Consider the following 22,319-nt stretch of genomic DNA (forward strand, 5'->3'; position numbering starts at 1 on the left):
TGATGACATTTGGAGCAATACTGATGCTGATGTTTGTGCTGTACAGCCAAAATATGTTTCAGGAGACCTGTATTTTGTCCAAGTGGACACTGTATTTTTAGTCAGTTCCCTAAGGGTCACTTCAAAGCCTCTAGAATATCATCTTGGAGCAAAAAGCAGAACTGGAATGTCTACCAACCTTAACATCAGACAAGGAATATGTGCCAGAAAAATTTCCCCCACAGACTTTTGTGCTACATGACATGTAGCATCAGCACAACCTCAGCAACACTATAAAATTAGCAAGTATTCCAAAGCAAGATGGGACACAAACACATTTTATGGAACACATAAAACCAAACTCAAATAGCATGAAAAAAGTAATATTTATTTTGTTGTTCACAAATGCATGAACACCTTATGCAAAAGCAGCATCCTGAACCATACATTTCCCTTATCATTATGGGATATTGGCAGAAAGCAAGTATTTTTCTATTCTTTATGATTAAACACACTCTGCTGATGTAAACGGGAACCAACCCACTAATTCCCATGGAGCTCCAACTGTGTAAGTTAGCAAAGAGGCCAATTCAGATTGCAGCACTATTAGATGTCGCAAAGGTGTCTTGCTCTTTTCTGCATGCCAAATTACTATAACATGTGCTTCTCGTTAAGATGGATACACTGTCCAGATACCTAATAAGTTCCTCACTCTCTTCAATTCTAACTGAAACAGATATTTTTTTAAATATTTAAGCATTATGACCCTGAACTCACACTAACTTAATGCCAGGTTTAACTTTATGCTCCAGGAGACACCTTATTTTATTCAAAATTTTAAGAGATAACAAATGTGCCCATATGCTGCTTTAGGAATGAGAACTTTCAGCACAGTAGTCATCTACTCCTTTCCTACCTATCCCCTCTGCACCTGGAGGCCAAATACTTAGAAATACGGTCTCAGCTTAACCTGAAAAAATGCACAGCATTTTTATTTTACCTTTTCCTCCTGATCTTGAGATGGAAACAGTTAACAGATCAGACTAACCAGAATGCAAAGGTTATGTCTGCCTTCATGGCCAATAGAAGTAATGGTTATATAATCAAATAGGCCATGATTTTGAATATACACAGAAACATTTTCTTTCTTTCTTTTTTGTTTTAATAGAAGTATTCTCTTAAACAGAGAACTTGATTGCAATGCTCTTGAAGACTTACTTGGAGCAAATTACTCCTGTTGTTTCCAGAAATGATCCCTACTATAAGATAGTACCATTCGCCATTCCTCTGAGTCAGGAGACTTCCCACCCCTCCCTGCCGAATCTACAACTGAAGCCTCAAAATATTATTATACTAGGAGAAAGGGCTCTGATGAAAAAAGCTTCCATCACCCTATGTCTAAAATGATTGACAAATACTATTCATGTCTGCAAGACTGATATGGGATCTATGGATCAATGAAAACGTCTCCATTTTACTGCTCAAGTGGTAGGAACTATGCTACTAGCTCCTGCCAGCTTCACATTAAAGAAATATCATTTACTTCACACACTGGAAGAATCTGTAAAGAACCCATATGTATGCATACATAAATAGCCAGATAATTTTTACACTGAGCAAACTGCTAAAAGAACCCAACAAGGACTAACAGATACTGCTAGAAATGAGGCTAAATGAGATGGTGTCACTTATATGGCATCAGATAGTTATATGACTCTGGCCCAAGAGTTTCAGAATTGTTCACAAATCAGTGTCTTTCAATGACAAAAATAAAACGTTCCAAAGGGTCCAAATTTCACTTCTACATAAATGGGAAGCACGTAGCAGAAAATATTTACCATACAAAGTAGTCTCTATAATTTGAATTTCAATTCTGTATATAGCAGACATATTTAAACATACACTCTCTTACTTTTGCAGCCAAATTCTGAGGTACCTTGGACTAAATGATGACTTTAATGAATCTGGCAGTATCTCACATGTGCATCACTGCCTCAAATTTTGAAAAAACAGCTGTATATTTTCAGCCCTATATTTTGCGAGTCTGGCTGCACAGAGCCTGAAACAGAAGCACTCCGCTCGTTACCATGCCTGCAAAAATGTACATTCAATAAGGCCTTTATAAAGCTCAAAACAGGAGTCAAGCCACATGAGCAATCAAATAAATCAGAAATAGACCCAGGAAAGTCATATAGCAGAAGATGGTCTCAAAAAATAGCATTCCAGGAATTTAATAAGTGACTTTTTTTTCCTTTGAAACTGTGTGCTAGTATCTTGAGCTGATTTTATCCACAGGTCCAGACAACATAACTGGTATCTATGCATGCATTCTCACAAAATGTTGTTTTATTATTATTACTGTTTTTACTAAAAGGTACAAAAATGACCCAGAATTTGAGAGTCGTTTTCTACCCAAGTTCTGCCAATAAGGTTCAAGTTGTTATCAACTATAAGGAGTTTCCATGCACGCTGAGGGGAGGGAAGATTTGACTTTCAATTGTTTTAAATATTTGTCAAAGTGCAAGATACAATTCTTATTTTACAAAGTGTAGCAAAGATAACTGAATCTGTACGGAAATATTCCTCAGTATGTTCTTTCAGAGCTAGATCATGTTAAGACTACCAGTTTATCTGATCCGGCTTAAAGAAAGACAGAGCAGACAGCCAATTTAATACAAAACAAGGAAGGGTGCAGATTTACAATGAGTTAGCTGCCCACATCCCATGGCAAATAGAAGTTACCCTTTAATCAACGTGGGGTAAGCTACCTTGAATTTACAGTAGGGTAAGAGTATTCACACCAGCCATTACCTTGAGTAGCAGGTGTGCTGTAAATCTGCTGTCCAGCTTGCTTTGTAGTAATTTGCTCCATTCTGAAGTTATCCAGTCAGGTAACATTTTGGCTTGGTTAAAGGTAATGGCATTTGTCTAAGAAGGAAGTAGACCACCTTCCCTCTTCCCCATGCCACTTTACATAAACATACAGAGCTACACAAAAGTGAAAAGCATCAACACAAAGACTGAAAGAATCATAAGACAAAGCAGAGAGTAAAATTAATGGTCACAGGTACTACCATTCAGCAGAGACAGCCCCTTACAATCCTATACTCTGCCATAAAACCCACAGTAGGGTTTATTACTGATGATCCACCTTCCAGCCTAATCAATCCAGCATTAGTAATTATTTCTGAGTACAGACTATATCCAAAGTTTTTCCTCCTAAAAACCTATATTTTGGGTTTAGATAGAGTTTTCAGTACCATGACAAGAGACAAACCTAGGACAAAGATCTTGACTTGCTTGCATATTATAAATAACAGGCAAATGGATAACTGAGATGCAAAAATTAATAATTGTACCAGACACTTTACACCTAGAGCTTCATGTACTTTTTCCTGTAATAAGCGTCACTTGCCTGATGCAAGTTTGACAATGAATATGTTTTTGATCAAAGCTGTTAAGAATGCATTTAGACAGCAACAGATCAGCTCTTGCAGTGATGAAAAAGGAACCTGGGAGTTCAAGAAACGGTTTCTAATTCCACCTGTCTCATACTCATGACATGATGGGCAATACAAAACTTCTCTCATGGTAATCACATTATATGGAAGGGAAATAACTTTCATATTTTCTTCACAAAAGGAGTAATAAGTCCATTAACGTATCAAGTGAGATGAAAAGAAGTCTAAAAGAGGCTTCTACTTATTGTAGAAGAAAAGAGGCTTCTACTTACAGTTTGGACTAAAAAACTGATCAGTAGAATCACTTATCAGTTAGGTTGAAAAAGCTAAGAATGCTTTGGGAATAGAGTTTCAGGAGCCCATCTCTGGCATTCACATTAAAGCAGTGGCCTGACTACTAGCAATATTTTGCCTGTAATTGTCTAATGCATAGAGTGTTGATGGGTATATAAAGCAGTAGCAGTATTTTCAACATTTTATATTTGCTGTATTTACATCTGTACTTTATACCTGAATTCTCTCCTCCAATAAAAAGGGTCTGTCCTGTAGTCAGCATGACTACCACATACACACAGCATTTCTAAATGCAATTACATACTGTTGTGTTCTCTCCACCATAACATTATCTTACCGTTTTCACTACCAGTCAGCACCACAGCTTTAACACAGGTCACAAACAACATGCAATGGGCCTACTTTAATTGCTTGCTTCAGACAATGTACTGTTTCATATTCATACATTCTTAAAATGTTTTATTCACTTAGCCATAATAAAAATAGTACTCCAAAATTTAAGTTCATATTGAAGAACAACATTGATGATTTGACCAAAAACACACTTGAACAAAATCAACAAAAAAACCCCTGTACTCACAAAGGAAATCAAATTTTCTCCTGAATTAGTGTTAACGGACAGTTATATTAGGGGACTCCATATTTCAGAAATCAGTTATTTAATGCTTAATATTCTTTTCAGCAGATGAAGAGGTAGGTATATTTCCACACAAGAAAAACTGTAACAGACGCTAAATTAAATCAAGTAATGTCTAAAAAGTCAAACACTGCTCTGACAGCACATAAACGTAGTTGTGTCCGAAGATACCCTCCAAGGAGGACAAGAGAAGTTGTGCATTCTGATTAGATAATGCATCATCATTTAAAATTTAATAATCTTTTTTCGGAAAAAAACACAAGTATTCAAATACTACTTCCTTCCTTTCCCTCCTCCCAAGACATGCAGGTGTCCACCAAACCAGTTGTATCAGTGATAGTATTAACTTTTGGACTGCTAAATATGGAATTTACTGCAATTCTTCCTTACATTCACCAACATCAGCAGTCTACAAATTTACATAGAGACCATATGCATGATAATTACATAATTACAATAGAAATTCAACTTTAAGTGTTGTTAAAACAATCTTCATAAATAACGAAAATATTTGTGTTCTAGCTCTTCAGTGACCTAAGGTTAATTGGTACAGATAGATAGCGGTTTTTTCCTTTTATAAACCAAACAGGAGGTTCCTCACTGCCAACAATGGTTAAGGCCTGGATCAAGTTACTCTCCTTTTGCTTTTCCCTTTTTCTGCTTTTTTCCATTTTCCACCACTGGATTATTTTCTGGTTTGCTTACTCCATTTGCAACAGCACCATTTGCTATTTTGCCATTCTTTACAGATTCCTTGGGCAGTTTATATGTCCGATAGTAGAAGTTACCAAACAGGAAAATGAAGGTGACAGCATAGAAAATTACACTCCAGTGCATCCATTTAGGGAAAGGACAATCAATATAAATAGACAAGGCTGTGTGGCCAATAGTCACATGGAACTGCACCTGGAAGACAGAAAATACAGAATCAAGAAAGTTTTAATATATTCTGTGGATCTTACTGCACCAATGCATGCCAATGCACTAGGTTATGAAAACCGCTAAAACTTGGCCAGGGCAGCAGTGGGGAGAGGAGGAAGGGTATCATTGCCTGCCAGATCATGCACACACACATATGACTGATCATGGAGATCAACTTTATTACAGACCCTGGTAAGCCAGTTTTCAAAGATAGAAAAACAAGAAGACATTAAGTGATCTGGATTTTCTCTGCCTTTAAATAGGTCTTTGCAATTCACAGATGAAACAACCAGTAAAGCAGTATTAGAAGACTTTTGTACAACTTTTATCTGTGCTGCACCTTTTCTGAGAAATAAAATAAGTGCTTCCATCTCCAGCGCTCTTTTACTAGTCCTAAAGTAGATTTGAACATCAGGAAACAAAAGGGTGGGGGGAAAGCTTGTCCTTTAAACTAAGATGGTAATTTCAAGGGATTTAGAATAGGATAACCAGATGTGGTATTACTGCCTTATGGTAACTGAGTGCTTGCACGTGTGGGCTGCTTGCACTTGTGGGAGTGTGGGGGGAACTCTGCCAACCTGAGGCCGAGTTGTGAAGTGGTCTTTAGCACTTTTCCAGTGTAATAATTATTTTTATTGTGCCACTAAATAACAGCAATTTCTTTGTGAAAATAAAAAGCTTTTAAGACTTTAAAATACTCATGAGCAGTAATAAGCTTTTTTTTGGAAGAGCTTTTTCCACATATTCATACAACAATGGTTATATACTTTAGCAATTATTTTGATTGCTTAATTTCACCAAGGAATATAGTCATTTCTAACTTGAGCTATGAATAAATATCAGATAGCTACGTACTTCTGGAAAGAGTCTGTTGCAGAGTTCTGCAGATACAAATCTGCTCAGAAGCAATAACTTCTGAGATAAAGGGAGAAGAATTTTACTTACCAATTGCAATATGGTCAAGTATCGTTTCCACCACAGATACTTCTGAAATTTAGGGCCACAGGCAGCTAATCCATAATACATGTACATAATGACATGAATAAATGCATTCATCTGAGCTCCAAAAAAAGCTGTCCAGAAATAGAAGGGAAGATTTTTTAGTGTACCTCTGAAAAAATGAGAAAAAATTCTATTCTTGTATTATTCATATAACAGTACAATCATGAAGCACAGGAAACACTGCACTTCCATATTTGAAAGATTCCACTGCATAGACCTAACTGCTGACATGTACTAACACAAATATTTGTTCATGAGAGTAGTGTGTCATATCTTTCATGGAACTACTCCTGTAAAGAGTCACTCATACAGATTTTTGTTGAATAGACATTTATCATAAGCATTCCACATTAGTTATTGTAGTATAAGTGCAATTGGTTTGTTAAGGGATTGTTAAAAGCAATGTTCCACAATGCAATAGAGAAGTATCAGGTTCTGTACTTCAATCTATTAAGATATGTATTAGTAAAATTTGTAAGATTCACTTTCCAGCAAGAAATTAAGAAACTCATGTGGAAGTCTGAATAAAGAGACCAAGATATAATACAAAGTAAAACTTCATTTGTAGTTGTTAAGGGCACTGCAAAGCGAGTTTTTCTCTTAAAAGCTCATCTTTATTTTTCTTATTTATGGCAAACTTCAGCATTCTTAGGAAAAAAAAAAAAGGCATATTTTCCAGAACAATCTATTCTGGAAACAAAGGTGATAGTTCTCATTTGCGTTAAGACCTCTTAGCTCTGTGAAGATATGCAGCCATTTAACAGAAGCAAATTATATCTTTTTAAGGCTTTCCTACACTGCCGGAGAGGCTTGAAAGGGCTGTAATGTAAACCACTGGGCAGTACAAACAGTAGCTACTAGTATTAGACAATTCAGATTTCTGTGTGGTATCTAGACCCTGTCAGCTAATTTATAATAGATCTATCTATATAGGCAATGTGCTGTCAAATACAAATCAGAAGAACACAGATCTGTCTGCGTTTATGCTGCAGCCCTCCATAAATGCAGAAGAGCAACTGTTGCTTTTCTTTTTTGCAGGAGCTAGAAACTAAGAGGCAGTGCAGGAACACCACAAAACCAAAATAAGTTTGGAAATAGTCCCAGCTGTTGCATTGAATACTGCAGATGTTTAAAACATGAAAAAAAATTATAAAAGGCAATAAGGGAGAGGGTATTTTCAGGTGTCCATGGAATTTCCAGGTAAGACTACAGGCAAGCATCCTGTCTCCGCTGAACTTATCTAACAGGTGCAGTAACTACCAAAGATTATGAACCATCTCTTTGAGTACTTACATCCTGCAGACTACTCTGGAGAAATTCAGCCATAGCTATAGATAATAGTTTTAAATATTTTTCCTTATGAACAAAAACAACCACTCACTACAAGACATCTACAGGAAATGAGAGCGTAAAGCCCACATACTGTAAGTACTGGGAACATGTGACAAAAGAAACCTTAGTTTAGTGTTTACTGTAGGTAATTTTTAGTGTATTAAGCTTACAAAGCACATTGCAAACAGAATAGAATGTTTTCCCTGAACCCTTAGCTCTGTAGAGCTTATAATTTGAGAGAGAAAAGGCAGCAATGATGAGAGCAAAGGTACAATGCAGGAAAGGTAAAACGTGGAAAAAACAATGGAACAAAATTCTTTGATTTGGGTTGTAGAAGCAAGAAAAAAAAAAAGATAAAGATCATGAATAATAGACTTGTGCCATTATGAATATCTTTTAAAGTTAATTGACAGATTTAATGGCTCACCTTCATGGGAAGGTTTCAGAATTTTATATATGCATCTTTATAAAAAAGAAAAAACCCAAACTCAGATATAATGTCAAATATCGTCTCCAATAACTTCATTACATTTGCACACAGACTGTGGCCCATAATTAGATTTTGCACTTCTCTGTATCTGCAAAAGTTAAAGGTAGGCAAGACACATTCATCTTTTTATTTCCAAATTATCCTTGTTCTATATGAAGACATAACCTCAGGCTTTCATTTGATGCCCAGAAGGAGGAAAAAAAAAAACAATTTTGAAATTCATTAGACTATGGCCCTGTTTCCCCATGTTTCCCATAGAGGAAATTTGTGCATATTAAAGCTACCACATTGTTTCAGTGCTATCTAAACAGTCTTGTATATCATGCAGTGTTAAGACTATGAAAACTCTTTTCTGTTCATCCCAAATAATAATTCTCCATTATACCCATTCAAAAAGGTGAACGAGTTTGTGTGTGCATGGGATGAGGAGTGGGGGGATGGGAGGGGAAACCCACACTCACCTTGTCCACCTGCAACCCACTTAATACCAATCCACCATAAGGTGAACATGGTGAAATGGTGATAGACATGAAGGAAACTAATTTGGTTAAATTTCTTCCTCAGAATGAAAAATACTGTATCCAAGTATTCAATTCCTTTGGAGACATAATACCACCATAAAGCAGCAGCTATCTGTAATAAGAAAAAAACAAAAGTTTTAATTTTATTCCATTCCACTTGGAATTATTAACTCCACCTACCTGCTGCAAGAGAAGAACATCTCTTCCTTGCCTAAATCCTGGTCAATAGCATCAAATGTTGAGGAGGAAACATTAAACATCTAGCAGTATTAGAATAATAGTAATATCAATACTCCAGTCATCTACTCTGAGCAGGGTTGTAGTATTCTGAATCATTGCTCACAAATCACTACTGTAAAAAAAAAAAAAAAAAAAAAGGAAACAGAACAAAAAGGATATAATTAAAAGCCTTTCTGTCTCTCTGTCTCTAAAAAGCTTACCATTTAAACATAAGGAGTCTGCATTCTCATTCTTTATTCTACTGTTGGTGGGAGAAGATTACTGCAGAGATTCTTGTACTAACGAGGCAACACTGATGCGGTCAGAACAATGAGGCAGAAACGTTATGATAAAGCGAAACTACAAAGGCTGCAACTTTGCAGTTGCATATTTTTGTAGTTGTATATTTTTGTATAAAATTATTTTGATATCGCAAACGCAAAGGTGGTAAGATACCAATTCATTCTACAAGCTAGGTGTAGTACAGATTGCCCATAGGGCAATACTCCCCTCAACTACTACTGGCCTATTCAGTAAATCTTTCTGAAAATTAGCATTCCCCTGGAGGCTATCTTCCATTTGCGAACAGAAGAAATGAGATTACGGGAGACTCACACAGCAGAAGGCACAGAGATACAACCCAACTACCCAGCAAGGCAGTGCTACACAAGTGTTTTTTTTTGTTTGGTCCCCCCCCACCCACCCACCCAAATCCACCAACTACAGTGGAATTTGCCCGAGATGCAACATGAAGCATGGATTCCTGCTGAAATCAGGATATTGCTATGCCAAGTAAAATTTCAAGCTCCATACAGTAATTTATTAATCTTGTGATATGGGGGTATAGTGGTGGGGGGGGGAACTGCCCTTCATATCCCAAAGCTTAGCAACAAGTCTAGTTCCTGGCATCACGAAGTCATCTAGCTTGTTATGCAAGGGTGGGACCAGAATGTATCCCAGATGGTGACTCACGCATAAAATGAAAAAGTGCTGAAAAAGGCACCACCAACAAGGAGAGCAGGTAATGTCACAACATACCTATCTGAGCAAGTGAAAAGCTGACCTGCTCTTTCAGGACTCATCTGATGGCAAGTCAGACTTCCTTACTTTAACACTGTGTAACTATAACATTAGAAGACTGAGAGGCGACCTCATCTATGTCTACAAGTATCTAAGGGAGGGTGTCAAGAGGATGGGGCCAGACTCTTCTCTGTGGTGCCCAGCGACAGGACAAGAGGCACAAACCGAAACACAAGAAGTTCCATCTGAACATGAGGAAAAACTTCTTTCCTCTGAGGGTGACAGAGCACCAGCACAGGTTGCCCAGAAAGGCACTGAAGTCTCCTTCCCTGGAGATATTCAAAACCCGTCTGGATGCGATCATGGGAAACATGCTCTAGAGGACCCTGCTTGAGCAGCGTGTTGGACTAGATCATCTCCAGAGGTCCCTTCCAATCTCAACCGTTCTGTGATTCTGTAAAATAAACTCCACCATCCCTTCAGTCCTCAGTGAAGATATAAAAGAAAAATAAGACAGCACCAGCTTCTCCTCCCAAACACGTACAAACTGTTGGGTGAGCGGGAGAAAGGGGAACCAGAAAAATGAGCAGTTACAGCCTGCATGGTGTTTTCCTCTACCCCTCCCATCTAGCTAAAGAGGACTGGTCTCTCCTCACAGTAAGCTCAATCACAGTCATACTCTGGCTGATGACCATCTTAGGAGAGGTTGTGGCAGTAGCAAGAAAACAGTACAGGAGCTGAAGAGTGCTGCAGTTCTGCGTTGCACACTCTGCAGTTTCCCAAAGGGATTGCACAACTTACCGCTGCCAAACTGCAGACTTTTACATATCCATTACTGAATATCCTTCTCACTCTCTGGATTTTGTCAATTTTATATCAACAGATACTAACAGCTGTTAAAGTTGGAGAGAGGCTTGATGACAGAAAAGTGACTCCCACAGATCTTGGGGTTCCCAGACATGCAGGCAAGCTGCAAGAACTACTAATATACACGTTGCTCAATATCTAGTACACTTCTGCCTCTGGGACAGATAATCATGTGTTTAAACACCCACATCAAGGCTTCGTCTCACACCCATGGATCAGCCTAACAGCCCAGCATCTTTCACAGATACTTGCTAAGCTGCGGCTCTTAAATAAATTACAAAAGATAAACACCTTTTCATCTCATGAGTTAACAGTAAACATTTTGGCCTCTATCCACAAAAGGACAAACCAGCATTACAACATTAAGTCCCTTGGACGCCCTGCGTTCTGAGAAGGCAGAGAATCACCTTGTAAAGAATCAATAGGTCAGTCAGATAGGAACTGCCATAAAAGCTCTTAGGAAGCTGATGTGCTTTTTGTTAAAGAAACCATGGAATAATAAGTAGTACTTGCCAATTTACTCCTCGGCAGAGCAAAATGCAAGTAGAGACAAAATCCAACAGAAAACTTGTATTTTATGCCCAAAATGTTACAGGCTTACTATATGTTCCCAGACAAGTCATTCACACCTTGTTCTTTTGAATTCCATCTGTCCTGCAGAGAAAGTAGTCGCAGCCTGTGGATTAAAATCAACTGAACTTCTAATTAAAACAGTTCCCATCACTTAAGCACAAAAAATAGCATCCAGTTCTTAGCAGGATTATACCTGCCGATTTTTGTGTTCTGGCAGATTTTTTGCCTTAAAGCTCTTTTGCTCTCTCCCTTTCCGTCATCCAGTTTTACTTCTATTCATTGGTAAGTGTTAGGGTACTCCTCTCTCTCAGCGCTCTCAATGACTTGTGTAGGTATCTTCATCATTAGCTTATACACGCAGAAAAAAATGAAACAGACGTTAAGTCATTTGCCCAAGGCTATATATGCAATAAGTGACAGAAGACAGATACAAAGCAGAACAGTATAATCAGTATGTAAGTTGTGTCAGGAGCAGATGGTCACTATTAAATTTGTTCTGTAAAGCATCAAAAATTAGGATCTAATCTGTAATCTTGCTTTGGACACAGCATGAATGACTTAATGTAACAGAAAATATGCACTAAAAGAGATATTTCTGAAGTGAATACTACTAGTCACGACCATATCTTTTCTGGGAGTTTTCATACGCGTCAGTCTAAGTCTGTTAAGACACCAGATGGCACAGAAAGATTACATTACAGCCGAAGATTAAGGAGTCAACAAGGGGTCCAATCCCATGACCTCTGCCAGCTGCAAGCTTTTTAAACAGAGGGCTGTTTTAACGCGAGACCTGTCCTGCACGCTCCTTCCTCATTTTGGGTTGGAGCTGGTTATCCATTAGGGGGTTTGAAGGGACAAGTACTTCTCAGAAGGTAACACAGACATTATAAACTAAAGAGGAAACAGAAGTTCTTAAAGGGATCTCTCTTTTCCTTGCTTTAGTTCTAGAATTTTATTTATAGGATCATGAATTCTTTTTTTGTTAACTCAAGTTTCCTTTTCATGGAAATTTAAAGTAAATTTGTAAAGACCAAATTTATGCCCTTAATTTTATTTATTTCATAAGAGGAAACTATTCAAGCTCTAGACATGCGCACAAACAGGAAAAGTGAAAGCAGATTAAAATTACAATACAGAAGACAACTATAGCTTAGCTTTAAGATTACTATTAACACATTTAAAAGTAGGAACTAATGTACCACAGTTCCAGACTCCTAATCCTCAGTTCTCCAAATGTGCTAATAAAATAGGTGAGCCTCGCCCTAGGAAACAAGAACATAAAAGTAAGGAAAGAGGGAAAGTGGCTACTCACAGATGCTAAAATTAAATGCCTAAATTTAGACAACGTTAGGAAGTTGTTTACCCTAAATAGTGGAGCTTCCAAAGGAGCACTCCAAAGCATGGATTTAGGACCGCACCCCTTTGCGTTGATTATTCTGGCTCCTAAACTAGATGCTTAGTGTTAAGTAAAATGTTCCTCCAAGATGCAGCTCCAGCTCCTTCAAAAATCCTTGTTGGGGATTTTTCCTTTTTATTTCCTTCTCTATGTAGCTTTTCATAACCAACTATAAACACACTCCTTAACCTCCTGCCAGCAATCAGGAAGGTGGTTACCTACTAATCCCAAGAGATAAGGCCGAAGAAGAGGAGTAAGGTATCTCTGCAGTGCTGACATCTAATTCCAATCCCTGCTCAGTCCAGTTGTCCATTGCCTCTCATAGAACAAGAGCCAGTGGAAGCTCAATGAGGCCAACAGGCGTAGGGTCAAAACACCAAGTAGCAAGACTAGCTTCACATACTGTGTGTAAACTATGGAATTCATTGTCAAGCAATACCAGAGGTTTGGTAAAGTTCAAGAAAGCATATAGACAAATTTGTGGAAGAACATCCCCATAAGAAATGGCAAAAACAAAGATACTATCTCTGACTCAAGAGGTCCATGAGCTGCAGATTGCTGGTGTTGCTAGATTACATAGAGCAAGTGCCCTTATGTGCCCTACCTTATACTGTTCCCTTGAAATCACTGTTGGCTGCATCTAATAGGAGATGGGTTGGAGAGGAGGAGAAAGACATTCCCTGCCATCCAGGATGGTCAATCTTTTGTTTTGGTACTACCAGCTGTCTCTCTTTCTTTGAGGGACAAGGGATGGTTTCTTGACACCTCATTTTGAACAGGAATATTAGTCAAAATGGCCCACTATATAGCAGTATCATAGCGGCACTTTCGCAAGAAAAGGCAGAAACAGAAGCCATACCAGGACATTAGACTGGATGTGATTCATGTCACATCTCTCATCATTTATCCTCCCATTTTTTTTGTTTTACCTTTCTAACCCACACAATGAAGTCTATATGAAGCCGTTGCTTTCCAGATGATATTCTGCAATGCTTTCTGGGCTCAGTGCTGTTCCCATTTGAGTTAGTGCTAGCCTCCTTTATCTGAATAATGCAGGACTTACTCATTTTCTTACAAATAAAGTTATTGTATTTATATGTAGTTCTACTATTGCAGAGTAGAATTCCTCTTCAGAGAGATTCTAGTGCCAAAAGAGATTAGATTTTACTATTTAGATCTACTTAAATGGTGTCGGAGATGTGATAAAAGACTTATCAGTTGCAAACCTGAAACTGCAAGAAAGAACCCACACACAGACACATTAAGAGTTGCTTTTACAGGTTTATACTGAGAAGTGATGGCAAACGGAATCTGAAGTTTTTAAAAACATCCTACAGTGTCAAAAAACTGCATGCCTTCTTAATACACAGCATAAGTTTCTGGTCTGTGTTACAGTAGATCATCTCAGACTCTTTGGTTAGACAAGAGAACAAAGTACACTTGTGGAAAGCATAGTTTTCTACTTGTTACTTATTAGTTTTCCTAAATTGAGAATTTATATAGAAGAACTGCCAGATAATTGACAAGATTAGAGTTTTGATTGATAACATATTAACCAGTTATTGCAACTACTTGACAGAACTCAATTTGCACTGCTTTCCCAACTCCACCAGTTGCAAATTGCACGTTACAACTTAGAACTTTAGCAATAAAGTTTATGTAAATCTACAAGTTTGTAAAAAGCTTAGAAAGTCAGGAAATCCAAAGAGCTGACAATGCTAGAGAAATCCGTCTTTTCTGGACATATCAAACAAAAAATACATGGTGCAGGTCATTTTGCCTTTATTTCATGATATAATAATTCTTTGTTTGTCATAGTGATCAAAACAGAAAATAATTGTGCTGAGCAGGTCTGACCTGCACGCAGCCTACTAAAAACAAGGGCACCTAAAAGTAAGGCATGAAGTAGAAAACCTAGTACCAAGCAAATCTTTGGTTAAGTTTACACGGAGACTGACTGGGCTAGTTTGCATACAAAGTGTCATTAGACTCCAGAAACGCACCTTTAGTACTTAACTATGATAAAAAATTCATCCTGTGTCTGTCATGCCAGTCCTCAATGTCATTCAGTTATGTACGAGGACATTATATTTGTCTCATACATTGATAAACTGTGAAACATTTGTTACACTTTGGTAATTTTTGTTTTTAAAGAAAGTTATTAACATAAGTATTCTAATAAATGAAGCAGTGTCAGTTCAGTACAGTATTGGCAAAGGTGAAAGACATGTGACCACGGAGGGGGGAGCCCCAAGCACAGTCATCACTTTTGCAATATCAGCCGTCATACAAACGGCGCAAGAATCAAAACCATCTTTCTCGCTACCTTGCGGTCACTTGCAGAGACTTTTGGGTAATTCTACCCATGAACAGTCACTTTGCCAAGACAGACATTTTTCAAAATGTATTACAAACATTAAACATATTTAGAGCATAACACATTGTCATCACTTTTTCAGGAACATGTTCTAATCTGTAAAGGACATAACTTGCAAGAATAGCTGTAAGACTCTCAAGCGTTAGCTCTGCTGGAAGGTAAGGCTTAGTACACGAGCCAATCAACACCTTTACGGAAGTTAGCAACCATCTGCCCTTTGATTTTTAGTTTGAATGCTTTCCAAAAAACACTCATTTGAAATCCTAGCTTCTACAATGAAATGTACTGATAACACCTTTGCCAGAAGCCAGCTAGAGCTCACAAAGCCAAACATGGGTAAAGGAGACAAAAAGCTACCTCACCAGTATGACTGAAGTGCAATCACAGTATAAGCTGGTATATCTCACTTGCTTTGATCTATCTAGAATATTATCCCTTTGCCGTGGTTACACTGCATCATAAACTTCAGATGGTCTAGCAATCAATGTATATATACAAAGTTTATCATGGATTGTACAGCCACCAATGAAGCCACGGATGGTATCTTCAGGATTAATCTTCCTTGTATCAGTTAGATTAAAGTTAATGCAAATACATGATGGATTGCAATTGCAACGTAGTCAAACCTGAAGCAGTCTGTCAGAATATAACGGGATACAGTCAGGGCTGACAGGAGAACTTTGAAAAACAATTTTCAGACAAGACTTAAACCACAACATAATTTATATATTACACACACCCATACACAAACAGGAAATACTCACCCTAACTTCATAAACATTATCTGAATAATCCACAGTCTGGCAGACATAGCTGTACCCTCGAGCTCTTGATGACAAAAACAGCTGAAAACATTAAAGTCACATGTGAGGGGAAAGATGCTACATAAAGCGCACTTAAAACAAGTATCAGCAAACACCTTGCCTTATCAAACTTACCTGATCAGAAATATTTAAAACATCCTTATGAGTCCTGAGAATGCTATTGAACAAAGCCAATATTTAGTTCCAACAATGTAGTGTTAAGTAGTGCCTATTTTTTTCTTCTACGAAAATGCTTATTTTTCCTGCCTGTATCTGCCCAGATAATTAGAAGCCTGTGTAAATAAGTAAGAATTCAGTATTATCCTAAGCTATTCAAACATGAATCCTCCCTTAGAGGGCTCTAGCTTTAGAGACAGAAACCACCTAGATGTTTTCACTCTAACAACAACAGAAGAGCAATTCCCATGATGGATTAGGGCAAAGAGAACTCTCTAATAGGTAACGATTAGATAATTTAGATCTATCATTCTTACAGCAATTTACCAGGCAAAATCCAGGAAAAAAAAATCCGAACAGCCAATGCTGAGCACCCATACAATACGTTAACAGAGTCTGAATGAAGAAAAGTGTCATAATTTTGTGGCAACAGAAGTGGCTCAAAGCACATCAAATGCTCTTGGAGGACAATTCTAACTAAAGTCTGTTGTAATGACCTGAACTGCAGAAGATAAACTTGAAATTAGAGTGAGTTCCCATTGAAAAGAAAACATTTGTTCGGAGCCTATGGCTGTACAAGGTTCAGGTAACACTTTTCATATCAACATTCATAACTGTTACGATGCAAGTTTGTTTAAATTCACATAATCCCATCCTGTTGAGGATCAAAATATAGCAGTGGAGCAGGCATAACCTGTAAATAGTGAACTGTAAAGGTACAAGAAGGGGTATACAAGAGGACCTTCAAGCTAAAAACAGGCAGCCACTGACTATTCTTACCCCACACTTCACTTCCTTCTCATTTAGACTGAACTTGTGTTTGCTTTTGTGTTTAGTTTTGCACGCAACACTAACAGTGCGGATGCAGAGCCAAGTATCATATCATCCAGATACAACCAACATATAAAAACCTGTAAAGCCCCATGCTTTGTTATTTTCTGTACATGGGAGAAACAAAAGAATTAAACTGTCCACAGAGAATATCCTAAGAAAGAAACATAAGTAGTTTCGAGTCATCCAAGTACTTCTTGCAAACTGTTGTAAAATCACTGCTCTTCAGTGTGATCCCACATGAGCATCAGCACATTGACAAAATAGGAGAAAAGGAGAGATTAGTTTCATCCACATTGTTACAGAAACCAACTAATTTCTGCTGAGGTCTGCTGGCTAGTTAGAAAAAGTTTTCCGCTCAGGAAAAAAAAAAAAAAGCAGTAATTGACTTCAGCAAACTTCAGCTACTCCTTCAGACTTAAATAAGAAATATAGGATTTTGTGGCAAAATACGAACTACTCATTAGGGACTTTGGCAAGCTCTAAGCAAAACTTGTTCCTAATTTGAATCTCAACTTGAGTCCAAAACATGTGAATCTTGGACTAGACAACCTAGCAGTGCTTTATCAACACTTAATATTTTAATATAAGTTATCAAAGATGACAATATGGTTTGACATTTGGAAGAATATTTAAATAATATTTCAATCTAGAACACGAACTATTGATCTCATTAAAGACGCTTCACATTCAAATTCGGTTCTTAACAATACCTGGGACTTCATAGTAATTCACAAAATACGAACTACATATCATTTTTCTCATACCAGTTATATTACTGATGTAACTTACAAGTGGCACATCAGTATTGTAAACTTGTAGACTGAAGTAAAAGTTCCCTGGCTAAAGAGAACAACTGAAACTTTAACACTTTCCTCCCATCAGCTTAAGATCAAGAAAACACACTTCCCATTACAAGCGTTACAGTCCTGTTCAACACCCATTAAATCACAACCTAGCATTTGCAATAACAGGAAATTAAAAGCTCTGCCTGCATCTCAAATAATTAGCTTTCAGTCTATCAGCAGCAAACACATATTTGCACCCGAGGTGTTCACAGTGACTAGATCACACTCATTTGTATGCGACCCTAGTGATTTGGAAATGCTGTGCAAACGCATGTGTTGTACAAGCAAGCAAGGTTTGAACACCACCTCACTGCAAGTCTGGGGTGATTCAGTTTATGAATCAAACTGAATTTGATTAAAAAAAAAAAAAAGAAAGAAAAGAGAGAGACATGGCAAATACACTGCAGAATTCACTTCAGAACATTTTCAGTTTTAATCTGCCAAGATGTTTGGATTTCATCCATTCCCACATTTATCTTGGGTGTAAGCGTTAAATTCTGTTGTACCTATAGTATTTTATTTTCTTTGGACTTAGACTATTTATCAGGACAGCTTTTTAACACAAGATTAAGACACCATAAGAACTTTAACAGGAGCAGAAAGTGGTAGATCACTTCTGAAGCTAAGATTGGTACAGTAGGAGGGCGATCAGCCTTCAGTTCCCCTTAATACCATGGTATTTCTAACCACAATAAATAAGCAAAACATGGAAGGTATTTTGTGAACATTCCTAACGCTCCTTAAAGGAATGAACAGGAACATGAATGCTCAGGACTTTTGCCTACTAAATATAGGTGCAGAGACAAAAAAGCAGGTTTTATAAAGGGAGAACTGTGACCATCTTATCAAGTAAGCTGAAGACTAGTGCTAAACTTAGAAATGCCAATGAAGACAACCATGTCCCTGCTAGATTATATTATGTGATACATAACTCCCTAGTTTAACTGCTTTTTTTTTTTTTTCCTCCAGTCCCTCAATCTGTGCAGTATCATAAGTCTCTGAAGATGACCTCTAACCTTCCTAATTGTTACCATCAATGAAGAAATTCATGGACACAAAATTGCCCAAGTTAGATGAAAACAATTTGATGTTATACATACTAGGAAATGCTCTGCAATGACTGAACTCTCATAATAGTACTGCCTTCACTGGAACTGCACAGGATGAAAGTCAAAAAAGATTTTAGTCTGAGTGGAATAGTGCAATGAGACAGCTTAGAGATAGAGATGACTGAGGCGTGATGGGTAAAATTAGTTTTACTGAACCACGCCTTGAAACAGGCTTAAAATATTCAAAGATATTGTTAGAAAAGCTCTGCGGAAGGGTCCCTATGCAGAAAATTGTCAGATATCCTACCAACTGATGGCAAGAGTACAGAACGGACCGCCAAGAAAAGAATTCCACAGCGCTGTAATTTCAACTGCACTATTTGCTTGGTTACTTCTGGAAATGGATTTTGCCAATATAAGACCGGAGGTCCTCCAGGAAGACCACCCTCAATCCATCTGGGGAAAGTCACAGTAAAATAAAACTACTCCTTAGCAACAGCTACATTCTGGACAACTGTGCGGGAAGCAGTATTCCCACTTAGCTACTTCTAAAGACCTGTTTCCTCTGTATAGGATACCTAAAAAAGGAGAAACACAGCAACACTGTAGAACTTTGTTATTAGAAGTAATGTGCTCAGAACTTTGCAAAATAAATAGTTGAACATTGTATCCTTTTATGCATCTACAAAGATATAGGTTACTTCATTTTTATTCTTATTCTAAAAAGCAAACTTCCAGACAGGATATCTCTCCTCAAAGCAGAAAATGGATGTCTGAATTGCTAAAAATGATAAACCTATTGAAGGCAACAAACAGCTTAACTTGTAATAAGATATATTCTGACACCTTTTAGGATAATTAGAAAGAAAATGAAATCAGTTACAACTGTTAAACATCTAATGATTTTACTTAATCTCTCTAATCTAACATAAATCTAAGAAGAACCTGACCTACCTAGTATATGTAAATTCTCTATACACACATTCATTTAGTATGTTTGTTCACAAACTGATGATACCTAGTTATAAAAGCACCCATATCAAAGGCAAATTCAGCTTTAAAAATCTGGACAATACATTTATCTTCAATAGACGCATCATGAATATGTAAGATACTTTTCAATCTCTAGACACTCTCAGACTTAAATAGGAATTCCCTCCTGAGAGAGGGCATACACACCTCTTTGAAAATGAAGAAATTGAGTAGAACCATTCCAAAGTTGTAAACAACCAACAGGAAACGTAACTGGAAGGGCTCTCTTGTCTTCATCCATTTGGGGCCCAGCCAGACAGTAAGGAGATAAATAGTGCTTATAGTCAATGTTGGAAATGGAGACTGCATCAAGGGCCAATCATCAACACGTTTGTCTGGGAGGGGAAAAAGGCAAACAAAAGGAAACAAAGTCTAAATAATTTTATTTCATCATTACTTTAGGCATTGCATTTGTTAAGTACTCTTTTCTCTGGCATAGCTGGGCTAGATAGTACAGACATAACATGCTCATTATTTCTAGGAAGGTCAAAGAAAATAAATAGTACAAAAAAAACCCACATTAAAAAAAAAAAATCACATTACTTCACACAAAGATTCACTATGTCAAGCAAGTTACACTGTTCAGTTTTACAAGCCCAAACAATTACAAAGAAATAGATAAATAAAAATATCAAGCAAGCCCAAGTCCAATCCAATCACTGTAGTGTGTAAAGATGTAACAGCATGGAAGGAGGGAGTTGCTTTCCCAGCCTCTTTGCACTGTCTGAGCAAAGACAAAAAAGCAAAGGCACATCAGAGAAACTGGCTTCTATTTGCTAACCCAGTGCCCTAAGAGATCCGGAACGCTAAAATGACAGTACTGAAAAGGTGGAAGAGAAAGATTTGAATTCTACCCAGGAGCTAAACATTACTGTTCACTGATCAAAATAGGAAAGCATGACCTACTTCAGATTTTTTTTTAGGTGGCAGGAGAAAGAGATGTTTGCCTGATTTCTAAAGGGAAGAATGAAGATCCACTTGGGGGTGAAGGGAGCGAGAGGGGGACAATGAAATCTTTCACGAAAGCCCAGTTGCATGTGGGCCTCTCCTCATACTACATCAAAATTGTAAACAATTCTTTTGCTTACTTTTGACAAGTACTACAAATTGAAGAATTGAACTGGAGAAAACTAAAGATTGGAATTTCGTTGGCCTAACCTCTCCTAGGAGGACTCTTTGAACATAAAACGCCCGTATGAGAGGGAATACTCAATCCTACAGTAGTCAATGTAGTTCTAGAGTATATACTTATGTTTCATTTGGCCAGGATATCAATAGTCAGAAACAAGTTGCCAGTAATTCCTACTTCGTTAATTACAAACAACATCATGCACGTATGTTAAGAGAATTTAGGAGACTGCATATGATTATTTTTTACTGATACTGTGGCACCAGAAAACACTGTATATTCTTCCTAGGAATTTCTAGATTTAAGAATTTGTTCATAATAAGATCTTGCCCGAACAATACAAAGTAGCTTGCTGAGTTTTAAACCAGCTCAACGCACTATTATTGCTACACAGAAGGCGCTGCAAAAACAACTTCATTTCAGTTTACCAGGCAAGTCTGCTTGTCCAAGTTCTACACAAAACACACACGCACAGCTACACAGACGCTTACTCCCAGTTTCTTTTCAGATAAACCCTCTTTCAAACCAAGATAAACTCACTTAAGTCATCTGCTTAACAGATACACCTTCCAGGCTACTCCAAAAAAACCCACCCTTGTCTTAGCAAAAATTGCATGATTTTGTGTCCTACTTATTAGCTAGTGCTGATGGTAACAAATGATTTCTGTAAACTGGAGAAGACTGATAGCTTAAGGGACATATGAATGTATTAAATCCTACAATATTCACATGCAACAGGTACATTATTATCTGAAAACAAAATAAGCATGAAGTAAAAAGGTAAACTCCCTGAATTAAAAAAAATCCTTCCAGCTGCTTTGGAGCAAAGTGACCAACGCCTTTACCTGATTAGAATTGACAGAGAGTGACTGAATCTTTCAGGGGATTAATGTGTCTGCCTGTCAAATCCTAAGACCCAGATTCTAATTTGATCACAAATAAAGTGACTGCTGTGGTGGAACAGCCTATAGTACAGGAATGTTGGGTTTTGTAAGGCAGTAGAAGTTTTAGAATAAAAATGTTAAGCTGCGCTTAATTGTAAACACAAATACAGAATAAGCTAAGGCATCTGTTAATATGCTCCTGCTAGAAAACTGATGTTCTGTATATTGATTTCATATTCTTCGCTTACATAAGGTTTGCCTGTGATTTTGTGGATGTAAATTTTAAGTCTCACATTGCAAAGCCAAAATAAGAAATAGAGGAACATACATATCTGAAATTGCTCTGAGGCACTTATCCTTGTAGGATTTAATTCCTTATTAGGTGATGTACTTAACAGAAAACACGCACAAAAAGCCCTCTCATTTCTCCTTTCAGTGTAAGGGCAAGAGCAGGGCTGCTAAAAAGGGACTAAATAA

At 37.5% G+C, this 22,319-nt stretch overlaps 1 protein-coding gene across 1 annotated transcript in view; it reads right to left on the reverse strand.

Annotated features, from left to right (window-relative positions):
- Window positions 1–346: 346 nt before the first annotated feature.
- The window catches only part of ELOVL4 (ELOVL fatty acid elongase 4), a 35,360-nt gene continuing 13,387 nt past the window's right edge, over window positions 347–22,319 (reverse strand). The window contains exons 2-6 of the mRNA XM_068937625.1: window positions 19,977–20,164; window positions 15,854–15,934; window positions 8,578–8,749; window positions 6,238–6,365; window positions 347–5,277 (exon numbers count right to left, since the gene is read on the reverse strand). Of these exons, the coding sequence (XP_068793726.1) occupies window positions 5,002–5,277; window positions 6,238–6,365; window positions 8,578–8,749; window positions 15,854–15,934; window positions 19,977–20,164 (845 nt within the window). The 3' untranslated portion in view covers window positions 347–5,001. The remainder of the gene's footprint in view (window positions 5,278–6,237; window positions 6,366–8,577; window positions 8,750–15,853; window positions 15,935–19,976; window positions 20,165–22,319) is intronic.

This window comes from Struthio camelus, chromosome 3, assembly GCF_040807025.1.
Source record: "Struthio camelus isolate bStrCam1 chromosome 3, bStrCam1.hap1, whole genome shotgun sequence".
In the NCBI taxonomy this organism is placed as follows: domain Eukaryota; kingdom Metazoa; phylum Chordata; class Aves; order Struthioniformes; family Struthionidae; genus Struthio; species Struthio camelus.